Genomic DNA, 19,601 nt, shown 5'->3' with positions numbered 1-19,601 from the left:
GAGGACAGTGCCTCTGGACTGGCAGGCCGGGGTGGTGGTCCCCCTTTTTAAGAAGGGGGGACCAGAGAATGTGTTCCAACTATAGGGAGATCACACTTCTCAATCTCCCCGGAAAAGTCTATGCCAGGGTACTGGAGAGGAGGATCCAGCTGATAGTCAAACCTCAGATTCAGGAGGAGCAATGTGGTTTTTGCCCTGGCCATGGAACACTGGACCAGCTCTATACCCTCACTAGGGTGTCGGAGGGTTCATGGGAGTTTGCCCAACCAGTCTGCTGTGTTTTGTGGATCTGGAGAAGGCATTCAACCGTGTCCCTTGTGGCATCCTGTGGGAGGTACTTCAGGACTATGGGGTGCGGGGCTCATTGTTACGGGCTGTACGTTCCCTGTATGACCGGAGGATCTTGGTTCGCATTGCCGGCAGTAAGTCAGACCTGTTTCCAGTGCATGTTGGACTCCATCAAGGCTGCCCTTTGTCACTGATTCTGTTCATTATTTTTATGGACAGAATTTCTAGGCGCAGCCAGGTAACGGAGGATGTCTTGTTTTGGTGGCTGCAGAATCTCGTCTCTGCTCTTTGCAGAGGATGTGTTTCCATTGGCTTCATCAGTTCAAGACCTACAGCGTGCACTGGAGGGGTTTGCAGCTGAGTGTGAAGCAGCGGGGATGAGAATTAGCGCCTTCAAATCTGAGGCCATGATTATCAGTTGGAAAAGGCTGGATTGCTCTCTCCGGGTTGGGGGCAAGTTGCTCCCTCAAGTGGAGGAGTTTAAGTATCTCAGGGTCTTGTTCACGAGTGAGGGAAAAATGGAGTGGCAGGTTGACAGATGGATCGGTGCAGCGTCCACAGTAATGCGGTCTCTGTACCGGTCCATCGTGGTGAAGAAGGAGCTGAGTCGTAAGACGAAGCTCTCAGTTTACCGGTCAGTCTAAGTTTCTACCCGCACCTGTGGCCATGAACTTTGGATCATGACTGAAAGAATGAAATCGCGGATACAAGCGGCAGAAATGAGTTTCCTCTGGAGAGTGGCTGTGTGCACCCTTAGGAATAGGGTGCGGAGCTCAGTCGCCCGGTGAGGAGCTCAGAGTAAAGCCACTGCTCCTCCACATTGAGCTGAACCAGTTGAAGTGGCTTCTGGCACCTGTTTAGGATGCCCCCTGGACGCCTCCCTGGGGAGGTATTCCGGGCATGTCCCTCTTGGGGAAAGCCTTGGGGCAGACCCAGGACACGTTGGAGAGACTATTTGTCCCGGCTGATCTGGGAACACCTTGGGGTTCCTCCTGAGGAGCTAGACAAGGTGTATGGGGAGAGGGAAGTCTGGGAGGCTCTGCTCAGGCTACTGCCCCCGTGACCCAGTCCCAGATGAAGCGGATGAAAATGGATGGATGGATGGACAATTGTTCAGTTGACCGACACTTGCATACTGTACAGCTTCACCTTCAAATCTCCTTCTCTCCCTCCTCTTATTTATTGGAGTGAAAGAATGAAAATGTTTTCACAAAAACTATCATTTCAAGAGCTTGATCCAATATGATAGTTACACTCTAACTGTTCCATCTTGTCCAGACTAGATTGCATCAGTAGACTAAAGTAGGAACCTTGTTGCCGCAGAGGGTTGTTATGTAATTGCTACATTAAGAGGTTAATGTTCCTTTTAGGCTCATATGCTAGAAGGAACAACAGCTACTGTACATCACCATAGATTTTGTGTTCCTTTTTAAATTGATGGGTTCTGATCTACACACACACACACACACACACACACACTAACAGAATAACTGAGAAGGAAAGTTTAACCAAATAATTGCTTCAGTAATTCTTCAGTCAGTAAGACTTGACGGAGTCTCAAACAAATTTAAGCTAGGTTGTAAGGGCTTTCCCTCGATGTGTATCTGTGTATTTACTGTTGGCCAAACTTCAATGTTGTTATTAAAAGAATGGAATATTAATAAAGGACTGGGAATCAAGGTTAGTCTGTTAGCTTACTGTAAATACGTATAAGTGTTTAATTCAGATCAGGTGTTTAGAGTCACAAAGAGGCCTTGGGCTGTGAATGGTGGTCCATAGCACTCCCTCCTTGTTTTTAACTTGTATTAGTATTACCAGTGCATCATGAAACACCCTTCCTGGGGAGGACTTCAGAAAGAAAACTTGCAATCAAAGCAAATCCCTACACAGCTCTGGGACTCTTTCTCTACTTTCTCTGACTGCTGTGTTGTTTTCTAGCAGGTGACTGGAGCGTGTATAGTAGTGTGAATGACTAATGAAGCTTTACATCAAGATGTGAGCAGTGCAGTGCCTGTGTTCGCTGCGTGTTTGGAAACACTGAAAAAGCTGGGAAAGAGGTGGCAGTACAGCAACTGCTGCACAAGCAGGTTGTCAGCAGGTGGAAAAGCCTTTAGTCTAAAAGATTTCGTCACTGACTCTAGATTTTCTTTGAGTTTTTGGTTGTGGTCTGAACTGCAACTCCAATAAATAAAATAAAATAAATAGTATTTGCACAAGATGCAGCTTTCACTGCTTATTTGAAGTGTGTTTTGACACCATGGCACCCTATGTGTGAACTGAAAGTTAGCAACGCAATGGCAGTAAATCACTTGGCAATTCAACTGCTCAAAATCCCTACTATATGACATTATGCTTCTCCTCTGTTTTTACTACTGTTTATGATTTGCGCTACCATTTGTCCATAATTGTTACTTTTGGCCATGATATATGTGATGCAAAAGTCACACACTGATGTCTTCAGTCTCTTTAAGGGACAGTTCATGTAGATGAAAACTTTTTTACTATCATATCATATACTTTAAATATCATCTATATGTTTGTTCAGACTCTTAACTGAAGCTACAATGTACGCTAAGTTGTTTACTGAGTACAGTATTTATCTCAAAATGCCACAATTTTATAGGTGAGTCATTACGCAAAATGTAATATTCCAATGATGAAAACAAAGAAATACGTGTGTAGATGTTAACCATGCTTGTTCAAGCACTGTGCTTTTGTAATGAATGATTAGGTAACTATACTGCTTCTGCATGTGTTTGCCTTTTCTCCTCTCCAGATGTTCATTGCAGACAAGGTGCAAGATTCAATCTGCTCTCTTCATGAGTTCTATATAACTGGTTCTACATATGCCCCTGAGGGACAGATGTGAGTATCACAGCTTAAATATCTCTTAATTTGACTGAGTAAAGTTTGTCCACCTTAATACCTCAGTATATGAAAAATGTGTCTGTGCTTTTCCAATTACAAGAAAGAATTTTACACTGATTTCAAGTACTCTGAACTATTTTCTTCAAGACAAGACATAATAGACCACAGGTTTTCAACTGATTGTGACCCAGGGATTGTGACTAAGCAGTAACGTGAGGACTAGATGATAACTGATAAGCATAAACTTTATTGCCAAGTATTATCAAAAATACAAGGAATTTGACTCCAGCCCAATGGCCCTCAATGTGCACAGCAATAAAAACAAAATAAATACAATATATACGGTATATACAAGTTAAAAGAGCAAACATAGACTAGCTGGTCAAGAGTGTAATAGCCCAGGGGAAGAAACTGTGTCTGTGTCTGGTTGTCTTGGCATACAGTGACCTGTAGCACTGTCCAGAGGGGAGGAGTTGAAAGAGTTTGTGTCCAGTGTGTGAGGGGTCCGCAGAAAGCCTTTCTGCCCTCCTTTTGACCCGTGAGGTGTACAGGTCCTCCATGGAGAGCAGGCTGGCACCGATGATTTTCTCTGCACTTCTGACTGTCTGCTGGGTTCTGTTCCTGACCTGTTTGGTTGCTGAGGACACCCTGTTGTGGGGTGGCTACACCAGATCAGCACTATTTTAATCCTGACAGTCACCTTGACTTTTCAGAATTTTATATAGTTGCATGAATTTGATTATTCACAAACAATAAGTAATACATGGAAAAAAATGTAAGAAATAAAATAAAACATAAAGATTCCCACAGTGAAGCTAATATACATTATTGAATGTATGATCAGAGACCACCAGCAATACCTTTGCAGACCAGTGGGGGCCACCGACCACTGGTTGAAAACCCCTGTAATAGACAGTAAATAGATGTAGTCAAGCAAATGGTAATGTGGTTTATAATCCAACACAGCTAATGATTTCATAAACATATGGCTAGCTGGGCTTTATGGGAACTGTGGCAATGCCTGTGATAACCAAAGAAATAGTTGGCAAACCTGGTTGTTTCTATTGCCTATTGTAATGTGTGTAACCACCATGCAAAATTATACCACCATTAAGCCTCAGCTGTTCTGCATTTCTGTTGAATAGCACACACTTTTGGGTGGTTGTATAAATTTGTACTTTTAAATTGAACAAAGGTTTCAGATTTATAGTTTTGTGATCATTTTGATTTCTGCCCTGTCAGAATGACTTAAAAAAAAAAAATTATTTCAGTAAACAGGTGTTTGTGGAGGAATAGGTAGGTGGCTAGCCACTGTGTAGGAGAACTATTTCTGCAGTTCAGTGTTTGCATGTTGTTTATTTTGCTGTTTAGTGAGTACAACATTCTGACTTTGCACAAACCTGTTGATTTCATAACAGCAGAGTGTGGGTTTTTGTGTGGGAGCTTCGCTAGCAACAGTTCCATTCTCTGCTGGGAAGGGATCCATGGTTGTCATGCAGTCAGCACTGCTCGTCAGGAACATGCAAACACACCACAAATATACACTGTTAACTACTGTACAAATATAGTTTCCCTTGTCAACTTTGGAATGATATATAACTGAATGTCTTCCCCACTCATAAATACTGATGGGGTTATGTCTTAGGTGCAGTGAACTGTAGTTTCCTTTGTTGCTGTTTGTGAGTGATGTTTGTGTGTGTGTGTTTTCCTTCTAGACTGAAAGAAGACATGCCCATCCAGTGTGGAGACTATGATGCACTTTTGGAGTTAGCCACTGTGTGCTCTATGTGCAATGACTCTTCACTGGATTACAATGAGGTCAATAATACACACATACACAGAAACAAAGCTAGAATTTTTAAAGCTGCATTAACTAACTTTTCCCTCTAATTTTCATTTGTTAAGGGTGAAATGAGAGTCAAAACAAACTCAAGCAGTATCCTCCTGCGCTGTCTGTGAAACTATGTCATATGTGGTCATGACAGCCAGAGACAGTTCTCCCAGTCAGGTAGCGCAGCAGTGATAACTGGCTCCACAGCTAATGTATACGGAATATAGAGCCCATAGCGACTGTGGTTTTGAGTGACATTGCAGCAATACAATGTCAAGTAGAGAGGTTTACATTTTAAGAAATGCATATGTATGTCTGATGTTGTTTGTAGCAGATGTATCTGCAGTAACACAAAACAATTATACAGGGAACGTTATTCCCAGCAATATACATACCGTACTAATGTTCCAGCCGCTGTTGCATTGCGTTCAGTGTTACAAACTTGACACACATAATCATGAGTTGTATGTGATTCAAGAAATTTCATGTTACGATAGTTGAACTAACTCCCTACTTTTCTAGCTGTGTTGAAATTTTAACAACTTTTCACTAAAATGTTACATGCAAAGCAAAAGTATATTTGTATAGCACCTATTTAAACCGGGGTTACAAAGTTCTTCACTATCAAAAGAGAAAAGGAAAAAGAAAGCTCATAGCAATAAAACATCCTTAGACAGACAGTTAGGTTAACATATAACGGCAATAGGCTGTCGGATCAGCAGGGTCAAAGAAAAAGTGCAGTGAAGATTTTAACAACAGCGGCCACAGAGGACAAGAAATAAACACAAGGCCTGAAGATAGCAGAGTGGAGTGGGGGGGCAGGGTTAGTACAGTAGAGAGAAAACGCTTCTAGATCATTTTTTACTTGATCTATCCAAATTTGTGCTAAATCGTAGTTAATGCAGCTTTAAGATTCTATGCAAAATAAAACCATCTGCCACACACAGCACTGTAGGTCAGGTTTCTTTGTAAATAGCCCCATGCATTTACAGTATGTATGTACAGTACTGTACACTTACTGTACATAAATGCAGTGACTCCAAGAAAAATAGCACACACAAGCACACACTACAGAAGGCATTTTCTTTTCTTCTTCAGTTGAGCTAATTTTAGTTTGATTCACAGTCTTGTTCTCTGGTTCGGATTACTTTTTCTCACCTCTTTGTTATCACCATGTTATCATGGTAACCATGCTGAGAAGAGAGGCCAGGGATAAGGCACATCACAGTACCTGTGTTTCCTCCCTAGACTAACTGTTTTCTGTTCAAATGGCCATTATGCCACCAGTTTTGTACATTTTTAATATAGAGCCAGAGTGTGAAATCAAAGTGGAGAGAGAGAGTGGGCCACAGCAGTGCTGGAGTGCGGGGGGAGTGAGGTGTTTTTATTACTGTCTATGCCCAGTCAAACAAACAAATGATGTGTGGTACGCCATTACTGTTTCATCTCACCTACTCCACTTCTCAGTTGGCAAGTACAGACATTTGAAACCACTTTGCACATATGACTCAAAGGTTGTGGATGGCAGAAGAGGATTGTTCCTATTTAACAACCTAAGATGTGTGTTTGATGTATTTCTGTTCTCTTGCAGGCCAAAGGGGTTTATGAGAAGGTGGGTGAAGCCACAGAGACGGCTCTCACTACCTTGGTGGAGAAGATGAATGTCTTCAAGACTGATCTATCTGCCCTCAGCAAGGTTGAACGTGCTTCTGGCTGCAACACGGTATGAGATGTGTGCGTGAGACCCTGTGCTGGAATGTTTGTCTGTTTTAAAAGGGAGTTCCATCGAGTTTACACATCAGAGTCTATTTACAGGTGTTGGGGAATACTGTACCACTGCATATATGAAAAAGTTGCTTAAAGCCTTTTCTGGCTTCCAAGAGAGCTGGTGAAGTCTTATAAATGTCCTAATGTTTCTGGAGTCGATGTTAGTTACATGTGAAGACTACAAGTTTGAAAGTAAGGAGTATGGCATTGAAGTGAGGTGACCAGAACTCTGTAGCCCACTCCTCATGTCTGCCTGAGGCTCAAGACTACATTAGCAGCTACAAACATATCTGAATCTCTAACTGAACTGTTGGCAGTGAAGTTCCACTACAGGTTGTGTGTGGGGGGGGCTGATAAGGAAGAAGAATGTGTTGAATAAAAAAGATAATATTTCTGGTTCTGCTTTTTCAGAATTCTTGTTTTAAAACTGTCCAACACTGTTACAGAGCTGCAATGTTAAATTAGTGGAGTTCTCTTTTAATACCTCATCGGTGTATACCCTCTACCAGCATATATGTACACAGGTGAACAAAATTGTTGGTACCCTTCTGTTAAAGAAAGAGAAACTCACAATGGTCACTGAAATGATGTGAAACTGACAAAAGTAATAATAAATAAAAAGTTTTTGAAAATTAAATAATGAAAATCAGAAACTGCTTTTGAATTGTGGTTCAACAGAAGAATTTTAAAAAACAAACTAATGAAACTGGCCTGGACAAAAATGATGGTACCCCTAGAAAGGACTGAAAATAATTTGACCATAGAAACATGTTAAACTAAAGTGTGTCCTCTAATTAGCATCACAGGTGTTTTCAAACTTGTAATCAGTCAGTCTGTCTATTTAGAGGGTGGAAAGTAGTCACTGTGAAAAGTAGTCCACTGTTGAAAGCAACTTATAAAAAGGTGAGACTGGAAGTTGCCAAAATGCATATTGACCAGCCACAAAGCTTCTGGGAGAATGTCTTTTGGACAGATGAGACAAAACTGGAACTTTTTGGCAAATCACATCAGCTCTATGTTCACAGATGCAATAATGAAGCCTACAAAGAAAAAAGCACTGTACCTACTGTGAAACATGGAGGAGGCTCAGTTATGTTCTGGGGCTGCTTTGCTGCATCTGGCACAGGGTGTCTTGAATCTGTGCAGGGTACAATGAAATCTCAAGACTATCAAGGCATTCTGGAGTGAAATGTGCTGCCCAGTGCCAGAACGCTTGGTCTCAGTTGAAGGTCATGGGTCCTTCAACAGGATAATGACCCAAAACACACAGCTAAAAACACCCAAGAATGGCTAAGAGCAACATCTGTGGAAAGAGCTGAAGCATGCAGTCTGGAGAAGGCACCCTTCAAACCTGAGACAGCTGGAGCAGCTGGCTCACGAGGAGTGGGCCAAAATACCTGTCGACAGGTGCAGAAGTCTCATTGGGAGTTACAGAAATCGCTTGATTGCAGTAAATGCCCCAGAATGTTGTGCAACAAAATATTACATTAAGGGTACCTTCATTTGTGTCCAGGCCAGTTTCATTAGTTAGTTTTTTTTAAATGCTTCTGTTGAACCACAATTCAAAAGCAATGACTGATTTTCAGTAAATTTTTATTGATTATTACTTTTGTCAGTTTCCTGTTATTTCAGTGACCGTTGTGAGTTTCTTTTTCTTTAGCAGAAGGATACCAACAATTTTTTTTACATGTGTGTATGTTAAAAAGAAGTCTGTTTAAATTTATATGGAATTACGGTTCATTAATTAATTCAACTGCTGTGAGAACAATGTTTGCTTCACCATCTTGTATCACTGCTGCAGGCTTTGCACTTCCCAACATGAATATGCCAATTACAATGTAATTACTCCTCTCAAATTTAATAAAGCACAGGGCTGAAGTTAAACAGACACATATGTTTGACTTCAGGGTGCGAACTTGTGATTGTTAGGTTATTCATTAAAAGTGGCATTCATAAGGATAATTAAAATATAACTTATTACCTCTGTAAAGACAAAGCCTGCTGCATTAACTTCAGTTTAGGACAGTTTTGCAGACACCTTGTCACATATTTAGTGCTTGTTCTTCTTTAAGATGTCAGTTCTATGTTGAAAGTGTTGAGTCGGACATGTGCATGAGAGTAGTGGTGTCTGAATAACCATTGAGGTGACAAAGCTGATGCTGGTGTTTCAGTGCCACTGTGTTGAAACTAGTCACTTCGATAGCTTTTACACTCTACTGTAGGTAAAGGTCATCCTTGTTGCTCTTACTTCAAGGAAGAACAAAGCTTGTCAGTGACAAACACGTCTCAGCAGAGATGAGCCTTGTAGTGACAGAACTCTCACTGAAATCATACCTCTGAAACCTGCTTAATCTAGGGCATTACTTAATAATATGCATCCTCAGAAAGTTTTAGATGAGATAACATTTCCAAACTTTTCAGATGTCTTTTGGGTGTACAAAGTTTGTTTTCCAGCATGGCATGCCAAGATAAACACCCATTGTTTTCCTGTTTGACAGAGACGTTTGTCACTTTGACAGCTTCCAGGACATCCATTCAATGTTTGCAGTGCCTTGACAGGGTGTGTGTCTGATTGGGCAGAGAGCATTATCAGTGTAAACCTTTCAGCCTTTGATGTGCACTGGGATCAGCACAGACTCTGAACTAGAGGGACACCTATTGGTAGAAGCGCACTTGACATTATATGCTGATAATACATCATGAAAGGAACAGGGGTATTTTTAGGCTGAATTTTGTGTTCCTACTATAAACCTACAGTGTTGTGCTATGCCTTCTGGATAGCATTTAGCTATTGTTTTCCATATACATCTTGTTATTGTCGCTGACTGTCCTCAGCCAGGTCTGCAATGACATCTGGTAGCAGCCAGACATCCAGACAAGGTGTTTGAGTGCTCAGTCTAAAGTGTAATCCTTCAGCTGTCAGTAGCTCAGCCATATCTCTGACATTCCACCGGCTGCTGTCCTGACAGCTGCCCGTGAAAACAGCTACTTAGCTCAATCCCCTCTTTGTCACTTTCTTTCCTGTCCTTGTTTCCTTTTCTCAACCATCAGGTCATCAGACAGCTTATGAAGAAGGAGTTCACCCTGGAGTTCTCTCGTGACCGCAAGTCCATGTCTGTCTACTGCACCCCCGTCAAACTGGGCTCCCAGAGCAAGATGTTCATCAAGGCATGAATAAATAATACAATTACAGATACACAGAGAAACACACTTTTCTTTACATCCATTTCATCTCCAATTTCCCCATTGCTTGATTTCTTCTTTTGTGTCAATGACAATCTTTTCCTCCAGGGTGCTCCAGAGAGTGTGATTGAACGCTGTCATTACCTGCGGGTGGGAACAAGGAAGGTAACACTCACTCCAGCCCTGCGTGACCAGCTATTGTCTAAGATCAGGGACTGGGGGACAGGCAGGGATACCCTGCGCTGCCTGGCTCTGGCCACTCATGACAACCCGCCACGCAAGGAGGACATGGATTTGGAGAATTCCAACAAGTTTGCACAGTATGAGGTAGAACACCCTGGGAACATCAGGTCTTTACCTTAGGAATCCATGTGTTCAGTCTTCCTTTTGTAACTAGTGACATTTTCAGGATATATAGGAACCATTAGACATTTTGGGAAGTAGACTTCCTTGCTTTCTTGCTGAGAGTTAGGTGAGAACAGCGATAACATGATATATATGAAGCTACTTCCAGCAACAGTTAGTTTAGCTTAGACTAAAAAGTGACAGCAGGGACAAATAGAAAAATACCTGCCTCTGTCCAAATATAGAAACAAAATTTTCCTACTGGTACCTGTAAAGCTCACTAATTAACACACTACATTGTTAAGCAGTTTTTTTAAAACTGTGCTGGTATACTGTAGCTGTTTTCCCATTTCCAGTCTTCAAGCTAATCTAAACTGTTTCCTCCCTCATATTCACCATACAGACATGAGTGTGGTATTAATCTAGACATCTAACTATTGGCAAGAAAGCAAATATGTTTATTTTCCTTAATGATGATAAACTTGATTTGTTTCATACTGTACATACAACCCAAACCTTGAGATATTCATGGGAAGGTTATTGTATAGTTTGAGTCTTCAAAAGGCAAAGGCAGCCTCTCCATCTGGGTACATTTAATGAAATAGCAGTTTGAAAGACTGGTGGCTAAATATGGAGGTGCTAAACCGTCCAGAACCTTGTAAACAAGTAATACAATTTTAAGATAAATTTTTCTGAAAGATGATCAAATTATTTCTTTAATATCATCTTTTCAGATGTCTTTCTTTTTCTGAATCACAGTAATCATTAGGCCTTTGTCCTCTTAAAGAATGAAGCCTTTACCCTTGATTGATACCCTTGAAAGTAATCAGTGTGATGTTTTCAATAGCAACACACGAGGAGGCAAAGAATAGAAGTGGTAAATTCCATCTCGGTGGAATTGCAGTGAGATTCTGTTTTCAGATAACAGCCCTGTGCAACCTAATCCCCCTTCTCTCTTTCTTCTTTTTCTCCAATCAGTTAGGTCTCACGTTCGTTGGCTGTGTGGGCATGCTTGACCCACCCAGGAAGGAGGTGGTCAGTTCAGTGAAACTGTGCAGCGAGGCAGGTATACGTGTTATCATGATCACAGGAGACAACAAGGGCACAGCTGTGGCCATCTGCAGACGAATTGGCATATTTGGGGAAGACGAGGACGTGACAGGGAAAGCCTACACGGGCCGTGAGTTCGATGATCTCCCACCAGAGGAGCAGAGAGAAGCCGTCAAACGAGCACGATGCTTTGCCCGTGTCGAGCCAGCTCACAAGTCTAAGATCGTTGGATACCTGCAGTCATTCAATGAAATTACTGCCATGGTGAGGAAAAGTGATGATGCAACTTGATTCAGCTCAGAGCTCTAATGATTCTTACTGGCACCGGAAGCAACCCACTTCTCCTTTTCATTCCAAACTGCACATTGTATACTTCCTTTGTCATATACTACTTTATTTATGTACCTAAGCAGAAGTGCATTTTCTCTTTGCTTCAGATGTGTGTTATGTGAATGACTTGTCGAGGATGCATGAGAAGAGGCTAGTGAGGCATAACATGTTTCAGGTCTCTGTGAGGCTGCTCTCTGAGACAGGGCTATCTAAAGCTGTCATCTCTGGCCTGCTCCACTGCTTCCTATCTGACACATGTCTCTGAGGAGGGGTTGATCCAAGGGCAAGATGGGAGGGAGACAGCCATATCACCGTTTGCCTGTCAGACTCCACCATTCACCTTAGCATTAAGCTACTTAAGGCCCTGCTGCGACAGACAAATATCCCCCTTAAAGGTTAATCCTGTCTGGATCTGAAACGATAATGATATTTTGCATAATGAGATAGTTTGATTTCAGTCATCGTTAGTTAGTTAGGCCCATCACTGTTTAAAGAACAGGCCTCTGTAAAACAACAATGTGGGCTCAGTATTTAGAGAGTTCACATTTGAAGCAATAGTAATAACATTTTTGATTTTGTGTGTGTCATGTTTAATACACCACATGACACTGGTTTATGAGCGACTAAAATCATTTTCACTTCAAAGAGGCTTAACCAAGTTTCTGATCCTGAAAAATCTCTGTTCTTTTCAAGGCAGCTCTTGTCCACAAAATATTTTTGTGTGTACAGTTAGTGCTGCGGCCTCAGAAACTATTTCTGAAAGAAATTATGGCTCTTGAGTCTTTCAATCAAATACAAGCTGTCTCAATTCAGGGGATGCACCCATCAAAGGCTGCATTTGAAAACCACTTGATTCACAGTGTTGCGACAAGGCCATCCCATTTCAAATGGTCCCTCAGATGCACTCTAGAAATGCTTCCTTCTATTTCCAGGCAATTAAGGCTCCAACTGGCTGATACTTTGAGGCCCACCTTATCCCATAATTTTTTGCACACCAGCAGAGCGGTCTACGAAGACCATGCCAGAGAATTGAGATACATGTCAAGTTTTCTGATGTATTAATGGCACAAGTTATCCCATCTTGTCCCAGACAGGAGATGGTGTGAATGATGCCCCAGCTCTGAAGAAAGCAGAGATTGGCATTGCCATGGGATCCGGAACTGCAGTGGCCAAGTCAGCATCTGAGATGGTACTGTCTGATGATAACTTTTCCACCATAGTGGCTGCAGTGGAGGAAGGCAGAGCCATCTACAACAACATGAAGCAGTTCATCAGATACCTCATCTCCTCTAACGTGGGAGAAGTAGTCTGGTGAGGAACAGAAATACGTTGAGGTGTAGCCACCGTGTGGGATTGTCTTCATCTTCAGTCATCCTCAGCTGATGTTTGTGTGTTTTTTCTTGGTCTGTCTGCAGCATCTTCCTGACAGCCATCCTGGGCCTCCCTGAGGCTTTGATTCCAGTCCAGCTGCTGTGGGTTAATCTAGTGACAGATGGCCTTCCTGCCACTGCCCTGGGCTTCAACCCTCCAGACCTGGACATCATGGACAAAGCTCCTCGCAACCCTAAGGAGCCTCTCATCTCTGGCTGGCTCTTTTTCAGATACCTGGCTATTGGAGGTAGTATTAGTCCTGATCATAATGAAATCCCGTTAATCAGTGTGATTGTGTCAGAGTATATACAGGTTTCCAGTTTACAGCTGCAAATGTGCATGTGACAATGAAATGTAACCAAAGAGAGTAATGTTAGCATAAAAAAGTAACATGAAATTCCTGTTGCATCATTTAAGTTCACAGAAGCCCCTTTATTCTGGATATTAAGGCAACTACAATGCATGCATCAACACATATCAGACAGTAGAATATTACTATTATTTAGCAGCTGTGCAGGACCCGCTGTTGTCATGATAAAAGCTAATAATGCACTCTAAACTATTAAACTTTTCTTGTATTTCCTGTAGGATATGTGGGTCTTGGAACGGTGAGCGCAGCCACATGGTGGTACCTGTTTGATGAAGAAGGCCCACAGGTGTCTTTCTATCAGCTGGTAAGTTGCAAAGCCTTGTTCTGTTCAGTATGCCTTTTTTGCTGCAGCACAGTCCTGTCCTCAGAAGACAGGGGTTATATATTTTAGTATGCACCACTCTCTATGCCTTCTTTGCATTTCTTGCTACTGGACACAGTGATATTTGGTGATTGCAGCAATGCACATAAATAGAAAGGGAAATAAGACCTGTGTGGTTTGGTTGCACACAGGGTGGGAATGAGGCCAAGCTTCTGCAGCTGTTTCTCCATCAGATCTGAACTCCATCAAACCAGGCCACAGGGGTTCTGGGGACACACACAGGCACAGACACATGTACACACACACATAGACTGACTCCTGTCTGTCTGTCTGTCTGTCTGTCTCTGCAGAGGCACTTCATGCAGTGTACTAAAGACAACCCCATGTTCCAAGAAACAGAGTGTGAGGTGTTTGAATCACGCTACCCAACCACCATGGCCCTGTCTGTGCTGGTCACTGTCGAAATGTTCAACGCACTCAATAGGTCAGTTGCCTTCTTTTGTGATGTCGAAATAAACAGTTTCACAGTTGTCAGATGTTTATGAAAAGGAAGAGCCACTCGTCCAGCCAAACAACACTTGGAGAAAGATTTAAACATATACTTTCCATGCTAAAAAAACACATCTCACTTCATTGCTAAAGGACTTAATTTTACTGTTTATAATGGCCTTATTTGTATTATCCTGCCTTTGGTGAATGTGGCAAATGAATCAGGCTTAGCCACACATCTTAAGAAATGGAATAATGCCTTTTTGGTGAGGTAGAAAATAAAAGGAACAGTGGTATGAAGGGAAAACTGTGTTTTTGCCAGGATTGCTCATGGAGAAAGTCTGTCAGTAGCTCCCTATAGAGACAAATGTTAATGTCTTATTTAGGAAAGAATCTGAGGAAGGGATGGATAAAATAAAGAGCTGTCTGACCAGTGAATGTGCATGTTATCCAAATCCAGGAGGGAACACATGTTTACATGGTTGCTAGCACCACATAAGAAGGGAGATTTGTGCTTATGATTTGGTTCTGTGCAGAGACACTGCAAATTAAACATTCTTCACTTCTTTATTTGTGACGTAGCTGTAACTATGGGAAACGAATCAAATCTTAAAAACTGTGAGCTTGCCAGAATATTTTTCATTGGATGTTTACACCATGATGGAATAACTTCCATGTAAGGTCAAAGTATCACTTTGAGCAGCTAAGTTATCAGTATGTTTTGATTCATTCAAACCTCTCCCTGTCAGTTTGTCTGAGAACCAGTCCCTGCTCAGGATGCCTCCCTGGGTCAATATTTGGCTGCTGGGTGCAATCATCCTCTCTCTCTCCCTCCACTTCTTAATCCTCTACGTTGAACCTCTGCCAGTGAGTACTCAAGACAGTATTTTGGGTGTTTCAATAGATTCTGTCACTGTGAGTGAGCCTACATTTGCATCTATGGGAATATGCGAAAAGTGCATACTGATAATACTCATGGTCCAAATGCATCACATTCTTCTTAACAGTGTTAACAGAAGTGTGGTTTTGAATGGCAAAAATATCTCAGAAAGGTACAGTGGCCCTGAAAGCTCTGCACACTGAGGGAACACAACCAAATACAGAAATGCTACAAGCTGCACAGAACAAACAAAGGCTGAATGTCTGAAGTCTATGAGGATCATTTTACAAGTTCAGAGTGGAAGTTTGGATTCAGCAAGAATAACAGAAGTTTCCATGGGTCACTAAATATAGCGGGTGTGTTAATCACTTTTTAATGGCCCCTGGAAATGTATGTTGTTTTGTAACTGGTTTCCACTGTGTTCTGTGCAGCTGCAGCATTTCTATATTTGGCTTTGTTTTCCGTTTTGCAGCATGTTGCTGCGTTTACTAGTGTTTTCTCAGTTTGTAGCATTTTTATATTGTAAAGGTAGTGAAGTTGTTTTTGTTTCTTGCCTGTGAAGTTGCAGCGCATTGATCTTTCATGCCGATCACAGAAAAGGCACACTGTGTGCACATTGCACACTGTCGATTATAACCCAATCTACCATCGGATGCATTACTAGAAAAGTCGCTGATTTTTTTCCATATCCCCTCTGTCTTTCAGTTGATCTTCCAGGTGACCCCTCTGCGCTTGTCCCAGTGGATTGTGGTCTTGAAGATTTCTGTCCCAGTCATCTTCCTGGATGAGGCACTTAAGTATATCTCCAGAAACCATCTAGAAGGTATGTTCAGCCTTTTTGTTTCACTTTTCAGACAAACCATTCCATAAAAATCTAGTTTTGTGAGTCTGAAATATTTAAAATTAAAGTTTTTTTAAAACTGGCAAAAGTTTGTGTTGAAATGCTGAAAATCAGATTTTACTAACAAGTCTCTTCTACTCTTTTTTTCTCTGTCCTGCAAATCTAATTCAGCCTAAATTCTTTTTATCTCACCTTCTGTGACCAGGTACTTTATTTCAAACCTCATCATGCCTTCCCTCTCTAGTAGAAACCCCTAGATATAGACTGATCATCCTAGTTACTATGTGTCCTAAATTCAGTTTTTCCCTCCCTCGACAGGTGATGAGGATACAAAATATCGAAGGAGATGGCAGCTGAAATAAGACCTCACCGTCAACACACTCACACAGTCTGACACACGCCTGCCCTCTTCCCTTTATGAGTTAGGAACCTTTTCTCTACCCTGTCCTCATTCCCCACTTCTGCATGTCTAACTGACCACCACTAGAAATGAGCAGGGCTTGTATCAGAATGATTGTGCAAGAAAGAGAGTGTGTGTGTTCCTGTGAGCAGGGCTTTGCATGGGTGTCTGAGTACATGAGCATTGTGTGTGTTTGTGTGCGTGTGTGTGAGAGAGAGAGAGTACAGGCAGATGCAGACCTGTCTTTATAGTTGCAAGAGCAAGTAACAACTGCAAAGAAAAAAGACAAAACTGCCCAGGGCTCTGCTTTTTATTAAAAGATTTCTGTTCATTGTTTTTTTTTTTTGTTTGTTTGTTTTCTTTCTTGCTTGTTTAGTTTAGTTTTTTGTTTGTTTGTTTTTTTACTGTACCATAGAAACCTAGTGGTGCAGTGACTGGACTTTGGTTTGGGGGAGGGAAGGAGCACGAGGACAAGGAAATGGAGGTTGACATTACTGAACATAAGGGGAAGAGGGTGGGCTTGAAGTCAACACAGAAACCAAAAGGGAGACTGAGAGGTGAAGCCTGCAGTGAAGAAAGGACCAGGGTACACACTGGCAAAAGAAGAGCATCATCAAGAACATGGAAGGTGAAACGAGCTGGCTCTCAAGGCAGAATGTGTGTCTTAAAGTAGTAGAGAGAGCCACTGTACCTGTGTGTGTTCACGAAAGCATTATCTCTAACTACTGCCCAGGCTTCTGGCATCCACACTACTGGCAGTGAAGTCCAGGCGGCTGTGCAGGAGCATGGCCTGATCAGTACAACTCAATCATGTCTCGGGCCAGTTTGTCACAGTCCTGCTCCTGCATCGCTTTTTGTCTTGCCACATACAAAGTCCTGTTGATTGTATTTTACTCTTCTTTTGCCTGTCTCGCTCTCTCTGTCTCTCTTTCTCGCATTCTGTCAAGGATGCAGCTGTGGGGCCCAGGGCTCTGGAGCTGGGATGTGGAGTCTATCTAAATGTGTGAATGGCTTTACACTGCTTGGCCGCTTCCTTCAGCTCTTTGTTCAAGGGGCTGAGGTCAGCTCGCAGACTTGGCAAAAACAAAAACAAAGAAAAGAAATGAAATGAAAATGTCAAACAGCAACCAAATCAGCATATCAGAAGTGTAGGCCCACTCAGCTGGGCCTGTTTAGCTTCTGTTTAACATCAATTTGCTGTGCTGCTGTTGGCATTTTTGCTGTCAAATATAAGTTCAATCTGATCAGGAGGATGATGCTCTGTGACATGCTTTGCAGGAAACTGTCTTGGAGCATCATGTTGTTGATCTACCTTTAATTTATTTATCTAACCCTGCACCAGCGCTAAGGTGTGTGTGTATATGCATGCGTGTGTGCGAGTGCGAGTGTGTGTGTGTGTGTGTGCGAGTGTGTGTGTGTGTGTGTGTGTGTGTGTGTGTGTGTGTGTGTGTGTGTGTGTGTGTGTGTGTGTGTGTGTGTGTGCATATGCATATGGCTTTACTTGAATTAATTCATCCAGTTAGACTAGGTCGGTTTTTCAGTCATTCAATCGCACAGAAGATGTAGATAAAGTAACTTAGGGAATGATGACAAGTAAACTTCTTGATTGTCTCACAAATGTTACATCCATGCCTTATACAGCCCACTGCACCTCCACATTGAATATGTGGTCCAAATGAATGTGTTTCTGGCCTGCAATTACCTTTTTACCCACCAAGCCATTGTCACTTGTTCGTGCCCTAAAAGTAATATTCTGATCTGATCACAGGTCTTACAGATTGAATGTCCAAATGGTCGAAACATGTCAGAACTAATAGGATACTAATTTTGTTGTGCTTTGTGCGCTGCTCCCTCAGCTCCTCCAGCTCTCTCAGTGCTTTAGTGACTCACTTGGTTATTGTTTTATAATGATTAAATAATAATGTATTTGACTGAAGGAAACCATGGGGTTTGGTTTTGTTTTCAAGTTTTAATTCTGAGTCTTGTTTTGGGCCCTGGTGCTCTGTGGACTGGGTCAGGAGTCTCTTGTTGCTTCCACACTGAAGAAAGGAGAGTGTTTGCATTCACAAACCAACTGTGTAAAGTTGCTGGATCAAAAAAAACAAAAATCTGATCTCCACACTGTATAAATAGCTTCTGATTAATTTAATAAAGCAATATTTTGATCACCGAGATCTTCAAAGTAGAGCTGCAAAGATTTGTCAATTGAAAAAAATATTTTCATTGATCCCTTTTCAAACAACAATCCCAAAGATTTGATAGTTCCTGCTTCTCAAATCTAACAATTAACTGATCTTCTTAATTATATATGACAGTAAGTGTACTGTATATTGGTCAGATAAAACAAGGCATTTCATGATGTCATCTTGTGGTCACGGATATTGCAGCTTTTTTAAAATTGGCACAGTGAGCAGATCTTTTTTCTTTATCCTCTCCTGTCTTCTTTCCAGACCTGGTTCCAACAAGCAAGACTAAATTCATCAGTGTGACATAAAGCATGGTTTATTACATAAAGGCAATCTAACAGCTATAACCTTCAACATTAGTTTGTGTTCTTGTGTTTATCTATCAGTCTCTCTGCTTGGCTTTTTTCTTCTTACCCCAGGGAATACCTAGCCAAACTTGGATAACAGATTATTCTCTCTGTACAGTAGGAAATCACTCACTTGAGTAAAACGTTGATGAAGATAATAAGGGGAAGTAAACTAAAACAACTCATCACCAGAAACTAATAACCTGATACGGAAATGCTTTGAATGTGGGTAGACAGTTATTCTACTTTTATCCCACAAACTGGATTTAGTTTAAACGTGACATAAAATAGCCTATACAGTGCATTCAGTACATTTTTTTTCGGTTCTTAAGTTTCTTTTATACATCACCATGAGAATGTGGCACCTCTGTTCACACTGGCACAGCCCACGTCCCTATCCCAGGTCTCCATGGCCCTGTAGCATGCTGGTACTTTGGCCACCAGGCACTGTAGGTCTGTATAGCATTGTTACTTAACTACTGAATCCTCAGCTCTGTACAGAAGATGAGAAAATGATCGCATGGAACCTTGTTACTGTAATAATAACCTATACAGTATATAATATTTAATTTTTTGATAACCTACATCAATGAAATCTACTTACCAACAATAGAGAGACTTGCAAGAAATGTTTATCCTTCTTTTGAGCACATGGTATCTAAGGATTTAAATTTTTTTTGGTAGAAAACAAAGATTGTTTCTTAATTATTTCTGTTTAGTTTTTACATTTGCT

At 41.6% G+C, this 19,601-nt stretch overlaps 1 protein-coding gene across 2 annotated transcripts in view; it reads left to right on the top strand.

The window, feature by feature from the left end:
• The window catches only part of atp2a3 (ATPase sarcoplasmic/endoplasmic reticulum Ca2+ transporting 3), a 59,197-nt gene extending 41,474 nt beyond the window's left edge, over positions 1 to 17,723 (top strand). Inside the window, exons 9-22 of one of the 2 annotated variants that reach the window (XM_020612373.1) lie at positions 3,065 to 3,153; positions 4,872 to 4,974; positions 6,579 to 6,710; positions 9,806 to 9,922; positions 10,046 to 10,264; positions 11,261 to 11,596; positions 12,753 to 12,973; positions 13,078 to 13,280; positions 13,622 to 13,707; positions 14,076 to 14,209; positions 14,964 to 15,081; positions 15,800 to 15,917; positions 16,107 to 16,140; positions 16,254 to 17,723. In XM_020612373.1, coding sequence (XP_020468029.1) covers positions 3,065 to 3,153; positions 4,872 to 4,974; positions 6,579 to 6,710; positions 9,806 to 9,922; positions 10,046 to 10,264; positions 11,261 to 11,596; positions 12,753 to 12,973; positions 13,078 to 13,280; positions 13,622 to 13,707; positions 14,076 to 14,209; positions 14,964 to 15,081; positions 15,800 to 15,917; positions 16,107 to 16,111 — 1,881 coding nt within the window. In that variant the 3' untranslated portion in view covers positions 16,112 to 16,140; positions 16,254 to 17,723. The remainder of the gene's footprint in view (positions 1 to 3,064; positions 3,154 to 4,871; positions 4,975 to 6,578; positions 6,711 to 9,805; positions 9,923 to 10,045; positions 10,265 to 11,260; positions 11,597 to 12,752; positions 12,974 to 13,077; positions 13,281 to 13,621; positions 13,708 to 14,075; positions 14,210 to 14,963; positions 15,082 to 15,799; positions 15,918 to 16,106; positions 16,141 to 16,253) is intronic. The other variant, XM_020612371.1, reaches the window with a different exon arrangement.
• The last annotated feature ends 1,878 nt before the right edge of the window (positions 17,724 to 19,601 follow it).

Source organism: Monopterus albus, unplaced genomic scaffold (genome assembly GCF_001952655.1).
Source record: "Monopterus albus unplaced genomic scaffold, M_albus_1.0 scaffold124.1, whole genome shotgun sequence".
In the NCBI taxonomy this organism is placed as follows: domain Eukaryota; kingdom Metazoa; phylum Chordata; class Actinopteri; order Synbranchiformes; family Synbranchidae; genus Monopterus; species Monopterus albus.
The sequence above is the reverse complement of the archived record's forward strand: the minus strand, read 5'-3'. Positions and strand labels throughout refer to the sequence as shown.